At 38.3% G+C, this 13,366-nt stretch overlaps 2 protein-coding genes across 2 annotated transcripts; both read left to right on the forward strand.

The window, feature by feature from the left end:
- The first annotated feature begins 1,644 nt into the window (after positions 1-1,644).
- LOC125312867 lies at positions 1,645-3,137 on the forward strand. Its single transcript, XM_048272595.1, has one exon. It carries the CDS (start codon positions 2,020-2,022, stop codon positions 2,473-2,475), a length of 456 nt encoding a protein of 151 aa, XP_048128552.1. The 5' UTR covers positions 1,645-2,019; the 3' UTR covers positions 2,476-3,137.
- Positions 3,138-7,951: 4,814 nt separating this feature from the next.
- Positions 7,952-12,496, forward strand: LOC115740207 (glutamate--tRNA ligase, cytoplasmic). The gene is made up of 6 exons (XM_030673664.2): positions 7,952-8,238; positions 8,668-8,764; positions 8,870-9,023; positions 9,364-10,475; positions 10,890-11,357; positions 11,980-12,496. The coding sequence occupies exons 1-6, from the start codon at positions 8,099-8,101 to the stop codon at positions 12,196-12,198; spliced, it is 2,190 nt and encodes a 729-aa protein (XP_030529524.1). The 5' UTR covers positions 7,952-8,098; the 3' UTR covers positions 12,199-12,496.
- Positions 12,497-13,366: the final 870 nt, after the last annotated feature.

Consider the following 13,366-nt stretch of genomic DNA (forward strand, 5'->3'; position numbering starts at 1 on the left):
ATTAGCATATCGCACATTTTTATTACACCACTCAATTACAAAAGAAAACGAGTATATATAGCTAGGACTATTCGTGAGCCCAAACAAACTACTAATAAAATATGGTCTCAAATTAGAAAAGCCCTTTGGCGGCTCGAGGAGCGACACCACGAGCTTTCGCCCACTCACGATGGAGCGTGACCCCATGCTTTCCTGTTAACAAGAAATATGAACCACACTCCAACAATTACTAACATGAGCAAGTAAGCAAAGAACATGATATGCAAAACAGGGCGCAAACAGGACTACGGTGACATGCCTAAACATGGATTAGTGATGTTACCATCATAAGATGAACATGAAACGTGGATTAGTTGGTTCCTTAGTTTAAGGAAACGTGAGAGAGAACATGAGAAGCCCGTCCAGGCAGCAAATGCTCACATGGAATCAGGATATCTTCTCAACCAAGACATGAGACAAGATAAGGCATCAGGCATTTTAATAAGAGGGTGCAATTACCTACTTTGCACCTGAAGAAGAATATTCCACCACCAGCTTAAAGTAAAAGAGAATAGGTGATGCCTTTCTTGCATTGCCAACTCTTACGTGGTCAATGAAGTGATGGTTTTGCGATTCTATGATCTCACAATCCCCGTGCCACACGTTTTATTTTTTTTTAGCTAATCAATTTGAAGTTGTCCGTCACGTTTCAAACTAAGCAATTATTCGTTACCACGTCGCAAAGGCATAAGTGTCGCCGGCTGAAGTATCAAAGTTCGTCATTTGGTAATGAATGCACTAAGAAAACTCGTGTTTATAATATGATCGCGGGGGCTGAGATTGATTCTAGGCATGTATGGAAAAATAAGTATCAGTGATTCTTGTCACCTTTTTATATCAAGAACAAGATTTGCAAAGTAGTTAAAAAAAAAAAAATAAACGTGTTGTCGTAACAGTAACTTATCATTTTTTTCATGATTGTTTTTCAAATATTCTAGTCAAAACTGGCGAGATTAACTTCCAATTTAAAATGGACGAGGTAAGATGTCTGAATCTAAAATCCAACTCAAATAGACCTCCTTGAATTTTAATATAATAGATTCCTCAAGCGTGCTCTTTATGATTTTATTATATATATCTTCTCACACGATCTTTATGATTTTACTATATATATCTTCTCCCCTATCCCAAACAAGAAATTTAATACGATATTTTTTTTTTGGTCGGAAATATGATATTAAATGTGCGTTTATATCACGGAAAATTAGAGATTTGAAAAATATTTTTCGAAAAATGATCGATTACATCTCTTACAAAAATGAATAAATAAATAAAAATTCATTACCCACTAAAATAATTGTGCATAACTCGTTGTTCACAATGAATACAATTTCCGTTGATTAATTTTTCTAAGCAATATAACCAATTTTCTTTGAAAATTTATTTTATAAATCATTTATTTTGCGTGAAACAAACGGACTCTAAGTATGTCGAAATCGATCTACTAAGTCAATTTTTTTTTATTAAAGAGTGTCTCGCGAGTACTTGCTCGGCAATCGATTGAGCAAATTTAGTATGGTGCGCAATCAGCGCCGCAAGCGCTAATTAACACATAGTATGTGCTAAATGGTCCATTAACATGTGATGGGATTACGATAGGGACACCCGGCAATCAAAGGTGCCACCTTTTGCCCCATCAAATGAACAGAGAACTCCGATTAATCATTGACAGACCCTCTTGCTCATAGGCGTCGGAAGTTATCGCCAGTAAGAAAAACTCTGGCCACGACATCCCTACCGAAGAAATCGACGTCACCCTCTCCATTTCTAGTTTTTCCCTCCCTCAGAAACACGCACAGCACACGATTCTGTCCGAATCCTCAACTGGGTGTTTGTCGTTTCATCGTTTCTCTCGTTTGTTGTCCGGCCGCAACCGATTTGGATGAGTGCATACAGTTGTCCACACGAATGGTACGTTCTGGATTCTGTCTTTCGTCCACCCCATTCGGTTTTAGATTTTGGGCAATCCTTTGATTGTTGATGTCAGTTCCTGATAACGAGATATTTGATTCTGGTGGTAACGTCGTCGTGGATGTTGATAATGTTGACGATGGAGAGAACAAGGATGATTATAAGGGTGATGGTGGTGGAGACGGTGGAGTTGGGGTCTCTGTCACGCGTAAGAATGATCGGAAGGAAGAGAGGGGTTATGGGTGTACGCCACGATGGAATCTTGCCAAGGTTAAGAAGGCTTTTGGGTCTTCATCCAACAAGAAATCGTCGAGACGACGCAGCAGAAGGAACGACAAAGGTTGTGTTTTTTGCTTTAGCAGGCCCAAAACTCTGGAATCGCCGGCGGAGTCTCATTTGAGCGATCCCAACGATGCGGCTTTCACGCATGAGATGCTGAGGGATTTGTTGGAAAGGAATGATTTTTACTGTAGGGAATGCAATCCCCACTTGTACGTCCATTTCGCTTCCTGTGAGCATAGATAGTGAAGGCAAGTTTTTCGATGGATTGTTTGTATTTCTGTACCTCGACCATTGTTGCGGAGGAGGTTGTGGAAAGTCTTCAATCAGAGGTATGCAAGATTGTTGAGATTATCGAGTTCGTGATCACCATGTTGGTTCTGATTCTTCCAAAAGTGATGGCAATTGGGTTGTGAATGAAATTGTGGTTGGGTATTATGGCGATGAGGTTGGCTCATCGGTTTATCAGATTGGATGGATATTCACAATTCTCGATCATGTGATGAGTTGCCGAGTCATTAGGCCTCTTGCTTGGTCTGCACTTTTGGCTTTGGTTCTCGATTCGTCCTTCTGGAGGTGCTATGAGATTGGTTAAGGATTGTATAGTTGAAAGGAAAACTCAGGGCTGAGAAAATCAGTCTCTGAAAAGTTTATGGTGGATTGCCACGTCAATGTGAAAGAATTGAATTCATTGTATTCTTTTCCAATTGTAGAGCTATACTTTTATACAGAGGAGAATGAGCATACTTCTGCCAATGTATACTTGAGGAAATTCTTGTTTGTAAGACTTTTGGATCAATACTGCAGTGGGAAAGACTTCTACATCCGGTGGGTTGGTTCAGCAGTTTGTTTGTTGCTTTGTTTATCTACGTTTTCTAACTTCATACCACTTTCTGATTTCTAGAGTCCTTCCAAGGGTTTCCATTCCCTATATTGTTTTAGCCGGGGGTTTTGTGTCTTATTGGAAGTTCCAAATGGACGAGATGAAGTGTCACTCTATCTCGACCCCCTCATTCAGCTTCCATGCAACAATTGATGAGACCATGCGTTTTAATATTGATTTAGCTAGTGCTCAGGGATAAGACTCTTGGTGATCGGCTGAAATTAGCGGCTGCCAACCGTGCAAAACAATGTCTTTCTATATGCCTTCGCTGGGATGGTGTGGCTACCGACAGATGAGAATGGATGGCGTGGTTGACAGGTGACTGCAATTTATCTTACTCTTGCTGTTTCGCTTAGTATTAGAAACTGCACATTCGGATGCATACGCATCTAGTACCAGAAATTACTGTTTATCGAAAGAACAACGCAATAGAGAGTTGCTCTTATAAGAACCTTAGTCAGCATGCTTTGCTCCTGAGGCTCATAAACCATAAGCACTCGAAATAGACTTTTAGAAATATAAAGAGAATCCCATGTTTCTGAACTGGGGGTAGCTGGTGCTTGCAGAAACTGACTGGTTTCTTCATTGCAGATTACTTTCTGTTCCGTGTACCTGGAAGATTTTCCTGATGGTTTTCAGCCCGAGCTTGTTTCATTTCGGGTACGGTGAAAAAGGAAAGAAAAACAGAGGTTGAAACTAAAGTAAAACTAGAAGAATGCGTTGTCGTAGAGATCGATAAGTTGATCCAAAGCAATCTTCGGAGCATTTGAGAGTCAATTCATTCTGGGAATTGCATCATCCTTTTCCCTCATTTTTACATTATCCTAGTCGATCAAATGCGTAGGTAGCAGGATGCAATTCTTGTCCGGTAAAGATGGAAACAAACGGCAGTAATGGAATTCTCTACGATGAAAGGAACAAAACGACTTCTCTATCTAAAGTGGCATCCCGAGCGAAAAAAATATTTGATCGAACTCGAAGATGGCAGATTCTTCATTCTCACGACATGATAAAGAATGATCTTCCAGGATCAAAACTCGAACATAAGAACCTGTGCAGTTGGCTCATCACTGTGCCTGGGCTTAATGTCATCCAAGCAGTAGCATTTGCTTCTTCTCTCAGTTAATAAGGGCATGTTTGGTAACGTTTCCATTCCAAAAAAGTGATTCTAATTAGAATCGATTTTTTGGATTCTGTTCCCTAGATGAATTTTAGAGAATCAAAATGCATTTGGCAACTGTATAAAATTTCCGTTCCTGAAACAGAAACACGTTTAATAACTGTACAAAACTTCTATTCTAGGAAATAATTTCTCTCCTAATTTTTTTATTTAAATCAAATAATTACATAATCACATTTGATGATTTTCCTCAAACCCCACAAGTACGATCTTTTTGTACCATGACATCTTTTTGGTCAAAATAAGGATGCTTCATATTTGTTCCTTGGAAAGATAATACATTAAAATTGTTATTTTTCCATACTTCTCTTGAGGCTATGCATATGCCAAGAATGAAAGAGGTAACTCTGATTATCTTTTATTGCTCATAATGAATAAAATCAATCACCACCACATAGGTGGCTCGGTTTTATCCTTGGATACTATGCGGATGGTCATTGATGTAGCATGGTACTCCGCCAATAAATCAGGCAAGGCTTAGAAAAAATTGAAAGGCAAAATCACTAAAAACAAGATTGGCCAGTTCAATGACTAATTTCCTACTTTTTGAGATTTTTTTTTAAATTTCAAGACTTTTTGGAAAGATTTGCCCATGAGGGGTAAATTCATCATTTGGAAGAAATCGAAAGGCAAAATCTTCAAAAATAGGATTGGCCAATTGAAATAAACCATCTCCTAATTTATGAGATTTTTTGGGAATTTTTTATGATTTTTTCCAAATTTTCCTTTTTTCAGATTTTTTAATCATTTTCTTTTTTTTAATTTTTTTTATTAATTTCCGAAATTTTTATTAAAAAAATTATCCAAACCGGGTCGGATTGACCTAGGTCATGCCTTGCGGGCGCCCGACAAAAGTAAAAAAAGACTATCATTGCCTTTTTTATTCTCAAAAGTGTTCTTTTTTAAGATAAACAACTTTTTTTGTTTCTTATTTTTTATACAAAAGTGTTCCCGAGAGCAGAATCCAAATCAGAATTATTTGCGTTATCAAATATATTTCTAATTCTTTTTTATTCCGGAAAATAGAAATAGAAGAACACAAACGTTACCAAATAAGTCTTAAGAATTCAAATGAGTCCCAGCATTGGCAAGACTTTTAGAGGGCGACGCCACCGACCCATCAATGTTGCTTAAAAGTGCAAATGATTGATCCGTGATCGCTCCATCTTTCCCAAACTAGTCAAGTACTAAACCTCAGACTCCGAAGAGCTGAGCAGAGCTGATCTCCTCATCTGCACGTGTCCTGTTTGATCTCCACCAGGGGCACACTCTCTTCCCATGAGCCACCATAGAGGACAGACCAGATCATGGGACACTAAAATCAAGTAAAGACATATGTAATGCCAGAAAATCCTTATCCACAAGGACACAAGGGAATTTTTTAGCTATGCTAGGCTAGACACCAACAAGTGTCTTTTCTTGACATGGTGTTTGGACAAATTTTTAGGAGGTGAAGAAAATTTAGGTGTAAGATGATAAAAGGGTCGCGCTATTTTCACTACCATTTTGGACAAAACACTCATTTTTCCAATCAATAAACCTAAATGCCCTTCTCTCTCTTCAATGTATTATTTCTTTTTTTATTGTCTTAACCAACATAACTGCTTTTGTTTCTCTCTCTCTCTCTCTCTCTCTCTCTCTCTCTCTCTCTCTCTCTTTACTTATCATTTTCACAATATAACTGTTAAATTACCCGGAAAAAAAATATTATCCTACCATTCATCATGTTATCACTTTGCCTAGAGAAATTTGTTATTTTTAATTTATCACCTCATTTTTTCAATTATAAAATTTATATAAAAAGTTAGAAATTTCTAGTTATAACGGCTTATGAACACACAATTAACTGTGTATTTGTTAAAACTTTATTTCAAAGTTGAAAATTCTAAATAAATCTAATTGTCTATTAGATTTTTGACCTTGTGGGTGATTTTACGGAATAAATTTGTAGGTTTCTAAAGTTAAGCATTGTTAATTTATGTTTTCTTTCAAGCTTTTCATATTTTAACATGAATTACAAGATGACGTTGAAAAGTTATTTACACATTTTGCACTTTCAAACTCACATAAGATTTTTTTAGGGGAAATCTTTTAAGCATATTTTAAAGTCTCGATCCATTTGCTATTGAATATACAATCAACATTAACTACTTCCTTCATAATAGAAGTTAAACCGTAAGAAATTTTCATGTTTTTTCTTTATGCGTTTATCCTTTTTTAATATTTATGTATGGTCTGAATATAAATATATTTGACATTTGATCACACTTTTAACAATTTAACCTTTTTCATATTTTGATCAATTTTCTTTTTCACCTTTTATCAAGATCAGCTAAATAATCAAATTCAATTTTTGACTTTGAAATATGGTTTTACTCACACTATTCGGAAAAAAGTCACTTAATTGTATGTTCATAATCTGTCATAAATAGAAATTTCTTATGAATGAAAATGTGGGACCTTAAATTAGAATTGACAATATTCTCTAGGCAAAATGATAAGAAGATATGGTAAATTAATATATTGATAAACGAGCATTTGTATTGTGAAACTAAAAGACTTGATAGAAATAAAGGCAATTCTGTGTGTTAGCTCAATAAAAAAAAAAAGAAACAGTAAATTGAAGAGAGAGAGAGAGAGAGAGAGAGAGAGAGAGAGAGAGAGGGGAGGCATTTTAGTAAATTGACTGAAAATAGAAGTGCTTCAGTCAAAATGAGAGTGGAAATCGCGTCTTCCTAATAAAAATGAACAAAAAGGAAGTAAAGGAAAAAAAAATTCCTTTTTCATATGGAGAAGAGATATGTGAGAGAGGAAAATACTTCTATGGAAAATTACATTTTTGTCTTACTTGTGCTACTTACATGAATGAATGTCCCCATACAATGATGCTGTAAAAGGGTAACCCGGTGGAGGGTAATTCCAGAAAGTAAATTCTTGGCAATCGATTCTTAAAGTTTTATTTGTCCATCTTGGGAGGAAAGGTTTGTGGCCCAGAGATTTTATTTTCTAGATTTTTTTTGGTCAAAATTTAATTTAATAAATAAATTTAGGTTATTCGGTCAAAATTTTCTTACTAAATTACTCTTGAGATTTTCGCATATTACCTGTATTCCAAACGGGGGACTTCTGAAATCCACCTCCTATATCCGATTCCCTAACCAAAGTTTGATTCTTTGATTAATTATTTGAACATCATTTCTTGCACCAACATCCTAAACTAAACACAAACCGCATAAATCCCTTCTGATTATATAAGTTTTAGAAAGGTTTCACTAACAAAACTTCTGAATAGAGATATTTTATCCTTCGTAAAGCACCGTCATTTTCAAGTCATGCACAATTCATGCACAGGAAGAGACGTAAAAATTTTCTTATTAGATATATCTAATACGTGTTTTGGAGAGATTTGTTAATAAGACTTGAATTTATCAGATTGAAGCCTTGAAAACAGGCATCCTCCCTGTTTCTCCTCTTCTTCGAGAAACGGCATTTCCCACAAATTCAACAGGGAAGCAAAGTCAAACTTTGCGGACAAAGATTTAACCTTTTCTTCTCCAAAAAATGCAAAAGTAAAATTGGAAAACAAACGGAGAATGAAAATCCAATGGGCTGCGTTGCTGTCGTTTGAGACTTTCGCATGTTAGCGTTGGATTCACAATCCACGAACAAGAGGATATATAAAAACCCTACTCGCCCTCATCGTCTCTCCGCTCTGCCCGCACAGACACTGTCTCTGTGAGCTGCTTCAAGCTCAATCTGGGAACCTCCCTCTGTTCCGTATTTGTGATTTGACCGGGATTCGCAAGATGGAGATCACGCAACTGTCTTTCGCAGCTGATTGCCCTCCTCTCTCCGTCATCGTGGCCGCCAAGCTCGCCGGCATTCCTCTGCCCCTCGATTCCTCTCTCCCTTCTGGGTCTCCTCCGTTTTTGCTCTGCTCTAACGGGTATGCTCTCTCTCGCGCTCGCTCTCGCGATTCGCGCTCTGGGTCATTTCCTACGTTGTTTTTGACTTTATTCCTGCTCTGGTTTTGCGTAGTGTTCTGTTCATCTTTTGTGGTCACGATTCGGGTGATAGAATCAATATCAGAATCTTGTCTTAGGCTAGTAGGATATGGTTGAGCAGAACGCTGGATTCACTGTCCTGTTCTTTTTAGGCACCGATAAATACATCCAGAATGAATCTTGAGTATCTAGTCCTGGCCATCCTGTACATGGTTGAGTTGCGGGTGATTTTATGTAATGTACTTTGGAAAGTTCACTATGTGGTATAGAAGCGTATAATTTGGTGGTGTAATTTTCTGCTGTTGTTTTCTGAATGGAGGCTTTGCTGGAATTGTCTTTCGCGTTCGCTTTTGATTATCCTGTTTTATTAGGCACAAGGTGCTCGGGACATCTGATCTTCTCCACCACATTGGTGGTGTCTCCAAGACTCAATGTTTATATGGGAGCACTGAATATGAATCCAGTGAGGTGATTCTTCTTCTTCTTGATCAAGTCTTTTTATTCGTTTGTCCCCGTGTATACACATAATATAAGCTTACGGACAAAATCTTTCCCTTTATATTTGACACGCAGGTTGAGCGGTTGCTGGAGTATGCCCCCATTCTTTCGTCTGGTTCTGAATTCGAAAATGCATGCAAATACTTGGATGAGTATCTAGAAAAGCGTACATTTTTGGTGGGTCATTCTCTGACTATAGCAGATATAGCAATCTGGTCTGGTCTTGCAGGTATTTACACTGTTCCCATTCCTTATTTAATTAGATATAATCCCATGTATCACGATGTCTGATGTGCTACTCCCAAGCAAGACAACAGGAGCAATCTTTTGACTATGAATGTGTAGAGTATCCTGGTTCTCGAGCATAAAGTACAGTTTTACTGTCCACTATTGCTGTCAAAATATGTTGAGTTGAGCAACCATTCTATTATAAGGGCATTTACTGTCCTTTTGCTTTGATCTTTCTGTTTACATGATTTGCATGTGACTGCATTAGTGTAGCTATGTCACCTTAATGCTTCTTTTTACGTGTTGTGTTCATTGATAGTCCTGATTCAAATGTTCTGCAGGGGTTGGGCTGCGTTGGGAAAGTTTGAGGAAGTCAAAGAAATACCAAAATCTAGTGCGTTGGTTCAATTCTATACATTCTGAGTACACTGATGTCCTTGACGCAATTATTGCGACATATGTTGGCAAGAAAGGTTCAGGGAAAGCAGCAACTGGGAAACAGGGTTCCACTAACCAATCGAGGAGTGTTAATGTTGATGTGTCTGACAAGGGGAAAGGAATTAACAAGTCATCAGCTGAAGTAGATCTTCCTGATGCTGAATTTGGGAAGGTGTGCTTGCGATTTGCACCAGAACCTAGTGGCTATCTTCACATAGGGCACTCAAAAGCAGCACTCATGAATCAGTATTTCGCTCAACGGTACCAAGGCAAGGTGATTGTGCGTTTTGATGATACAAATCCTGCGAAGGAAAGCAATGAGTTTGTGGACAACATTTTGAAGGATATTGAGACTCTTGGTATTAAGTATGATAGGGTGACCTATACGTCGGACTACTTCCCACAGTTGATGGAGATGGCTGAAAAGTTGATCCGGGAGGGTAAAGCATATGTAGATGATACGCCCAGGGAGGAAATGCAGAAAATGAGGATGGATGGCGTGGAATCAAAATGTAGGAGTAATAGTGTAGATGAGAACTTTAAACTGTGGAAAGAAATGATGGAGGCATCTGAAAGGGGTCTGCAGTGTTGTCTCAGAGGCAAACTTGATATGCAGGATCCAAACAAATCTCTTCGAGATCCAGTGTATTACCGTTGCCACCCAATGGCCCACCATCGCATTGGGTCCAAGTACAGGTTGTACCCCACCTATGATTTTGCATGTCCTTTTGTTGACTCTATAGAAGGGATAACACATGCACTCCGATCTAGTGAGTACCATGATCGGAATGCACAGTATTACCGCATTCAAGAGGATATGGGCTTGAGGAAAGTCCAGATTTATGAATTCAGCAGGTTAAATTTGGTCTATACACTTCTCAGCAAGCGTAAGCTTCTCTGGTTTGTCCAAAATGGAAAAGTAGATGGTTGGGATGATCCTCGCTTTCCAACAGTCCAGGGGATTGTTCGTAGAGGTCTTAAAATTGAGGCACTGATTCAATTTATTCTTGAGCAGGTATAACAAATACATTTTGTCATCTAAAACTTTTATCATGTCTTAGTAGTAATTGTTAGACATTGCCTTAGACTTTGAGGTACTAAATGTGTTTCGCAGGCTATTAGAAATATTTCAGGAAATTGAATCTTCTTGGATTCTTTTACTGATAATTGGTTTCACATTCTTCATTTTTGGTAGTGTGGGAAAGCTCAATCCTACAGCTAGTTTTCTGGAAATGTCAGAAAACGTTCGTGTTGATAATTTTGTTTATGGGTGACTTCTCTTCTGAAGTTATTATGTAAAAGGGCAGTGCCCTTGGTACCTTGTTAATGAATATATATTTACTATACAAATGGAAAAAGGATTTCAGCACAAATGCTTTATGAGATAGGCATCAACTTGTTGCGTGATAATGTTTGTTTTCGTTTGCAGGGGGCATCAAAGAATCTTAACCTTATGGAATGGGATAAGCTTTGGAGCATCAATAAAAGGATTATTGATCCTGTTTGCCCTAGACATACTGCAGTAATTGAAGAGCGGCGGGTGTTGTTGCACTTAATTGATGGTCCTGAGACGCCCTTTGTTCGCATTATCCCAAGGCACAAGAAATATGAAGGCGCTGGAGAAAAGGCTACTACTTACACAAAGAACATATGGTTAGACCATGCGGATGCCAAGTGTATCTCAGTGGATGAGGAAATAACCCTGATGGACTGGGGAAATGCTATAGTCAAGGAAATTGAAAGGGATGAGGATGGGAACATCACACGGTTAACTGGGGTTCTGCACCTTGAAGGATCTGTTAAGACCACAAAGTTGAAGCTGACGTGGCTTCCTGAGACAAATGAATTGGTTAATCTCTCATTGGTTGAGTTTGACTATCTAATTACAAAGAAGAAGGTATGTTGTGTCAGTTAGACTGCTGGACCTTTTTCTTCTTTCCACTTTGTTTAGCTTCTGCTTTCAGCTTTCTTTATGGTCGTGTTTTTTTTTAGGATTATCATGTCCTAGTTTGCTTTTCCACTATTAAGAAAAGTAGTTGAACTGGAAGACCTGCGTTGCATTCAGATGATACTTAATCATTCTTAAGGCCCTCATTTAAGTGACTTTTATTACGGATAGAGAAATGCCTCATTTGATTCTCAATCTAACAAGTTAAGTATCTGCAAACTGTGATTGTAGTTTGCTAGGCAGCTGTTGCGCCACATGCATTTGAGGAATGGAGAACAGGTTTAGACAGGGACATGGACCTGTTATATACTTTTTGCTTTTGTCTTGGTTTAACTTGGTTGATTGCTCAATTTTCTCTTTATTCACGTGACATGAAGTCATGCATTTAGAAATGCAGAAACAGCTGCTCAATTGTGAAAGTGACATCAGATGAATACTGATACTGAAAATATACTTCTGTCTTTTGGAATTCAGACACGGAACTGTAGTTAAAACTTACTGAACTTCAGTTAAAGCTTGATCGACATGCCCATATTTTAGTTGATGTCTCCGTCTTTTGCAAATGTGCCAGCTGGAAGAAGGGGAAGATTTTCTTGATGTCCTGAACCCGAGTACAAAGAAGGTAACGGCAGCACTCGGGGATTCAAACATGAGGAATCTGAAGCATGGCGAAATCATACAGCTGGAGAGGAAGGGCTATTTCAGATGCGACGTTCCGTTCATTAGGCCCTCGAAGCCCATTGTTTTGGTAGCCATTCCAGATGGCAGGCAGCAATCTGCGCTGAAGTAAGGATCGTCCTCACTGAAGTTAATTTTGGTTTTGCGCCATTCATGGTCACTTACACCTGAACTGTGAAGTCAGAATTCTGTGACAGGAGAAACAATGCGGGACTCTGACCATTCTGCATCTTAGTTTACAGTGACTCTTTAAGCTGATTGATCTTCCGGGTTTTTGATCTACGATGCTAATTGAAAGGGGTTGAATATATTATGTCAGTTATTTTCTGGAGCTGTTATCGTATAACTACTTCTAGGCAAAGAGGATAAAATGGCTTGTCAAGGTTGCACAATGTGCAATAATGATTGAAGGCCGCTGCACTTCTGCTTTCACCATATAGTAGTGGCAATTGCAGACAGTAACGGCTCAATTGCACAGGTCCCATATGCATGTTAAAATCAAACCCCTTAAAAAGGAACTTATAAACTGCAGAAAAAGACCTCAGTAGTTGCCTTGAAAGTGTGGGATCAGCTGTTACTATATTTGACATGAGAAGGTGATAATTGTTTAATGAGCAAGATGGCCTATCTTATCTTCCTCTTGGCCTCTGGTTAATTTGTCCCTTCTGCTAACTCTTCCTCTCTTGATAGCTGGCAGATAATAATAATAATAATAATATAATTATAAAGTTTTCTGACTACTTTAGCCAAAGTTCAGTTTCCTGACAATTCACGAAAGCCATCTGGTGCAAAGGTGTTTTCATGCTCATTGGCTGTATCAGCTGGAGTTGACCGGGCAAAGCAAGATGGTAGAAAGACTAGTTAATCCCTGCTTTAGCTTTCTCAAGCAGATAAATCATTTATTGCGAAAATGGAGGCTAAACGGCTCCTTTGGTCCCCCCCTTGTCAGCAAGGTGTCATTATAAATAGATTAAACTCTTCTGTCTGAACCTTTTTTTTTTTTTTTACATTTTCTCTTTATTTTTCCAACCAACACGTGGCAAAACTATAGTCAAATGGAACATTTCGTCATGTTTGATTCCTTCTTGACTCCAAAATCAGGGAAATTATCCTATGTTATCCAAAGTTGGTATCATGTCATCCAGCTCAACCTCAGAGTTCTCACTTGTTGAAGAATGCCCACCACTTCTTTGGTTCCTAGAGATTTCCAAGACCCCGCCAAATGGCTCTCATGAAACCGTCTGAAATTTACCTCCCAACCAAGGTTGTAATGAATCCAA

Source organism: Rhodamnia argentea, chromosome 1, assembly GCF_020921035.1.
Source record: "Rhodamnia argentea isolate NSW1041297 chromosome 1, ASM2092103v1, whole genome shotgun sequence".
NCBI classification, from domain to species: domain Eukaryota; kingdom Viridiplantae; phylum Streptophyta; class Magnoliopsida; order Myrtales; family Myrtaceae; genus Rhodamnia; species Rhodamnia argentea.

Coding starts and splice junctions, on each gene's coding strand:
- LOC125312867 (XM_048272595.1), top strand. CDS start 2,020: ATGTCAGTTCCTGATAACGAGATATTTGATTCTGGTGGTAACGTCGTC.
- LOC115740207 (XM_030673664.2), top strand. CDS start 8,099: ATGGAGATCACGCAACTGTCTTTCGCAGCTGATTGCCCTCCTCTCTCC. Junction 9,024..9,363: donor AATCTGGTCTGGTCTTGCAG/GTATTTACACTG, acceptor AATGTTCTGCAG/GGGTTGGGCTGCGTTGGGAA. Junction 10,476..10,889: donor TTCAATTTATTCTTGAGCAG/GTATAACAAATA, acceptor TTTCGTTTGCAG/GGGGCATCAAAGAATCTTAA.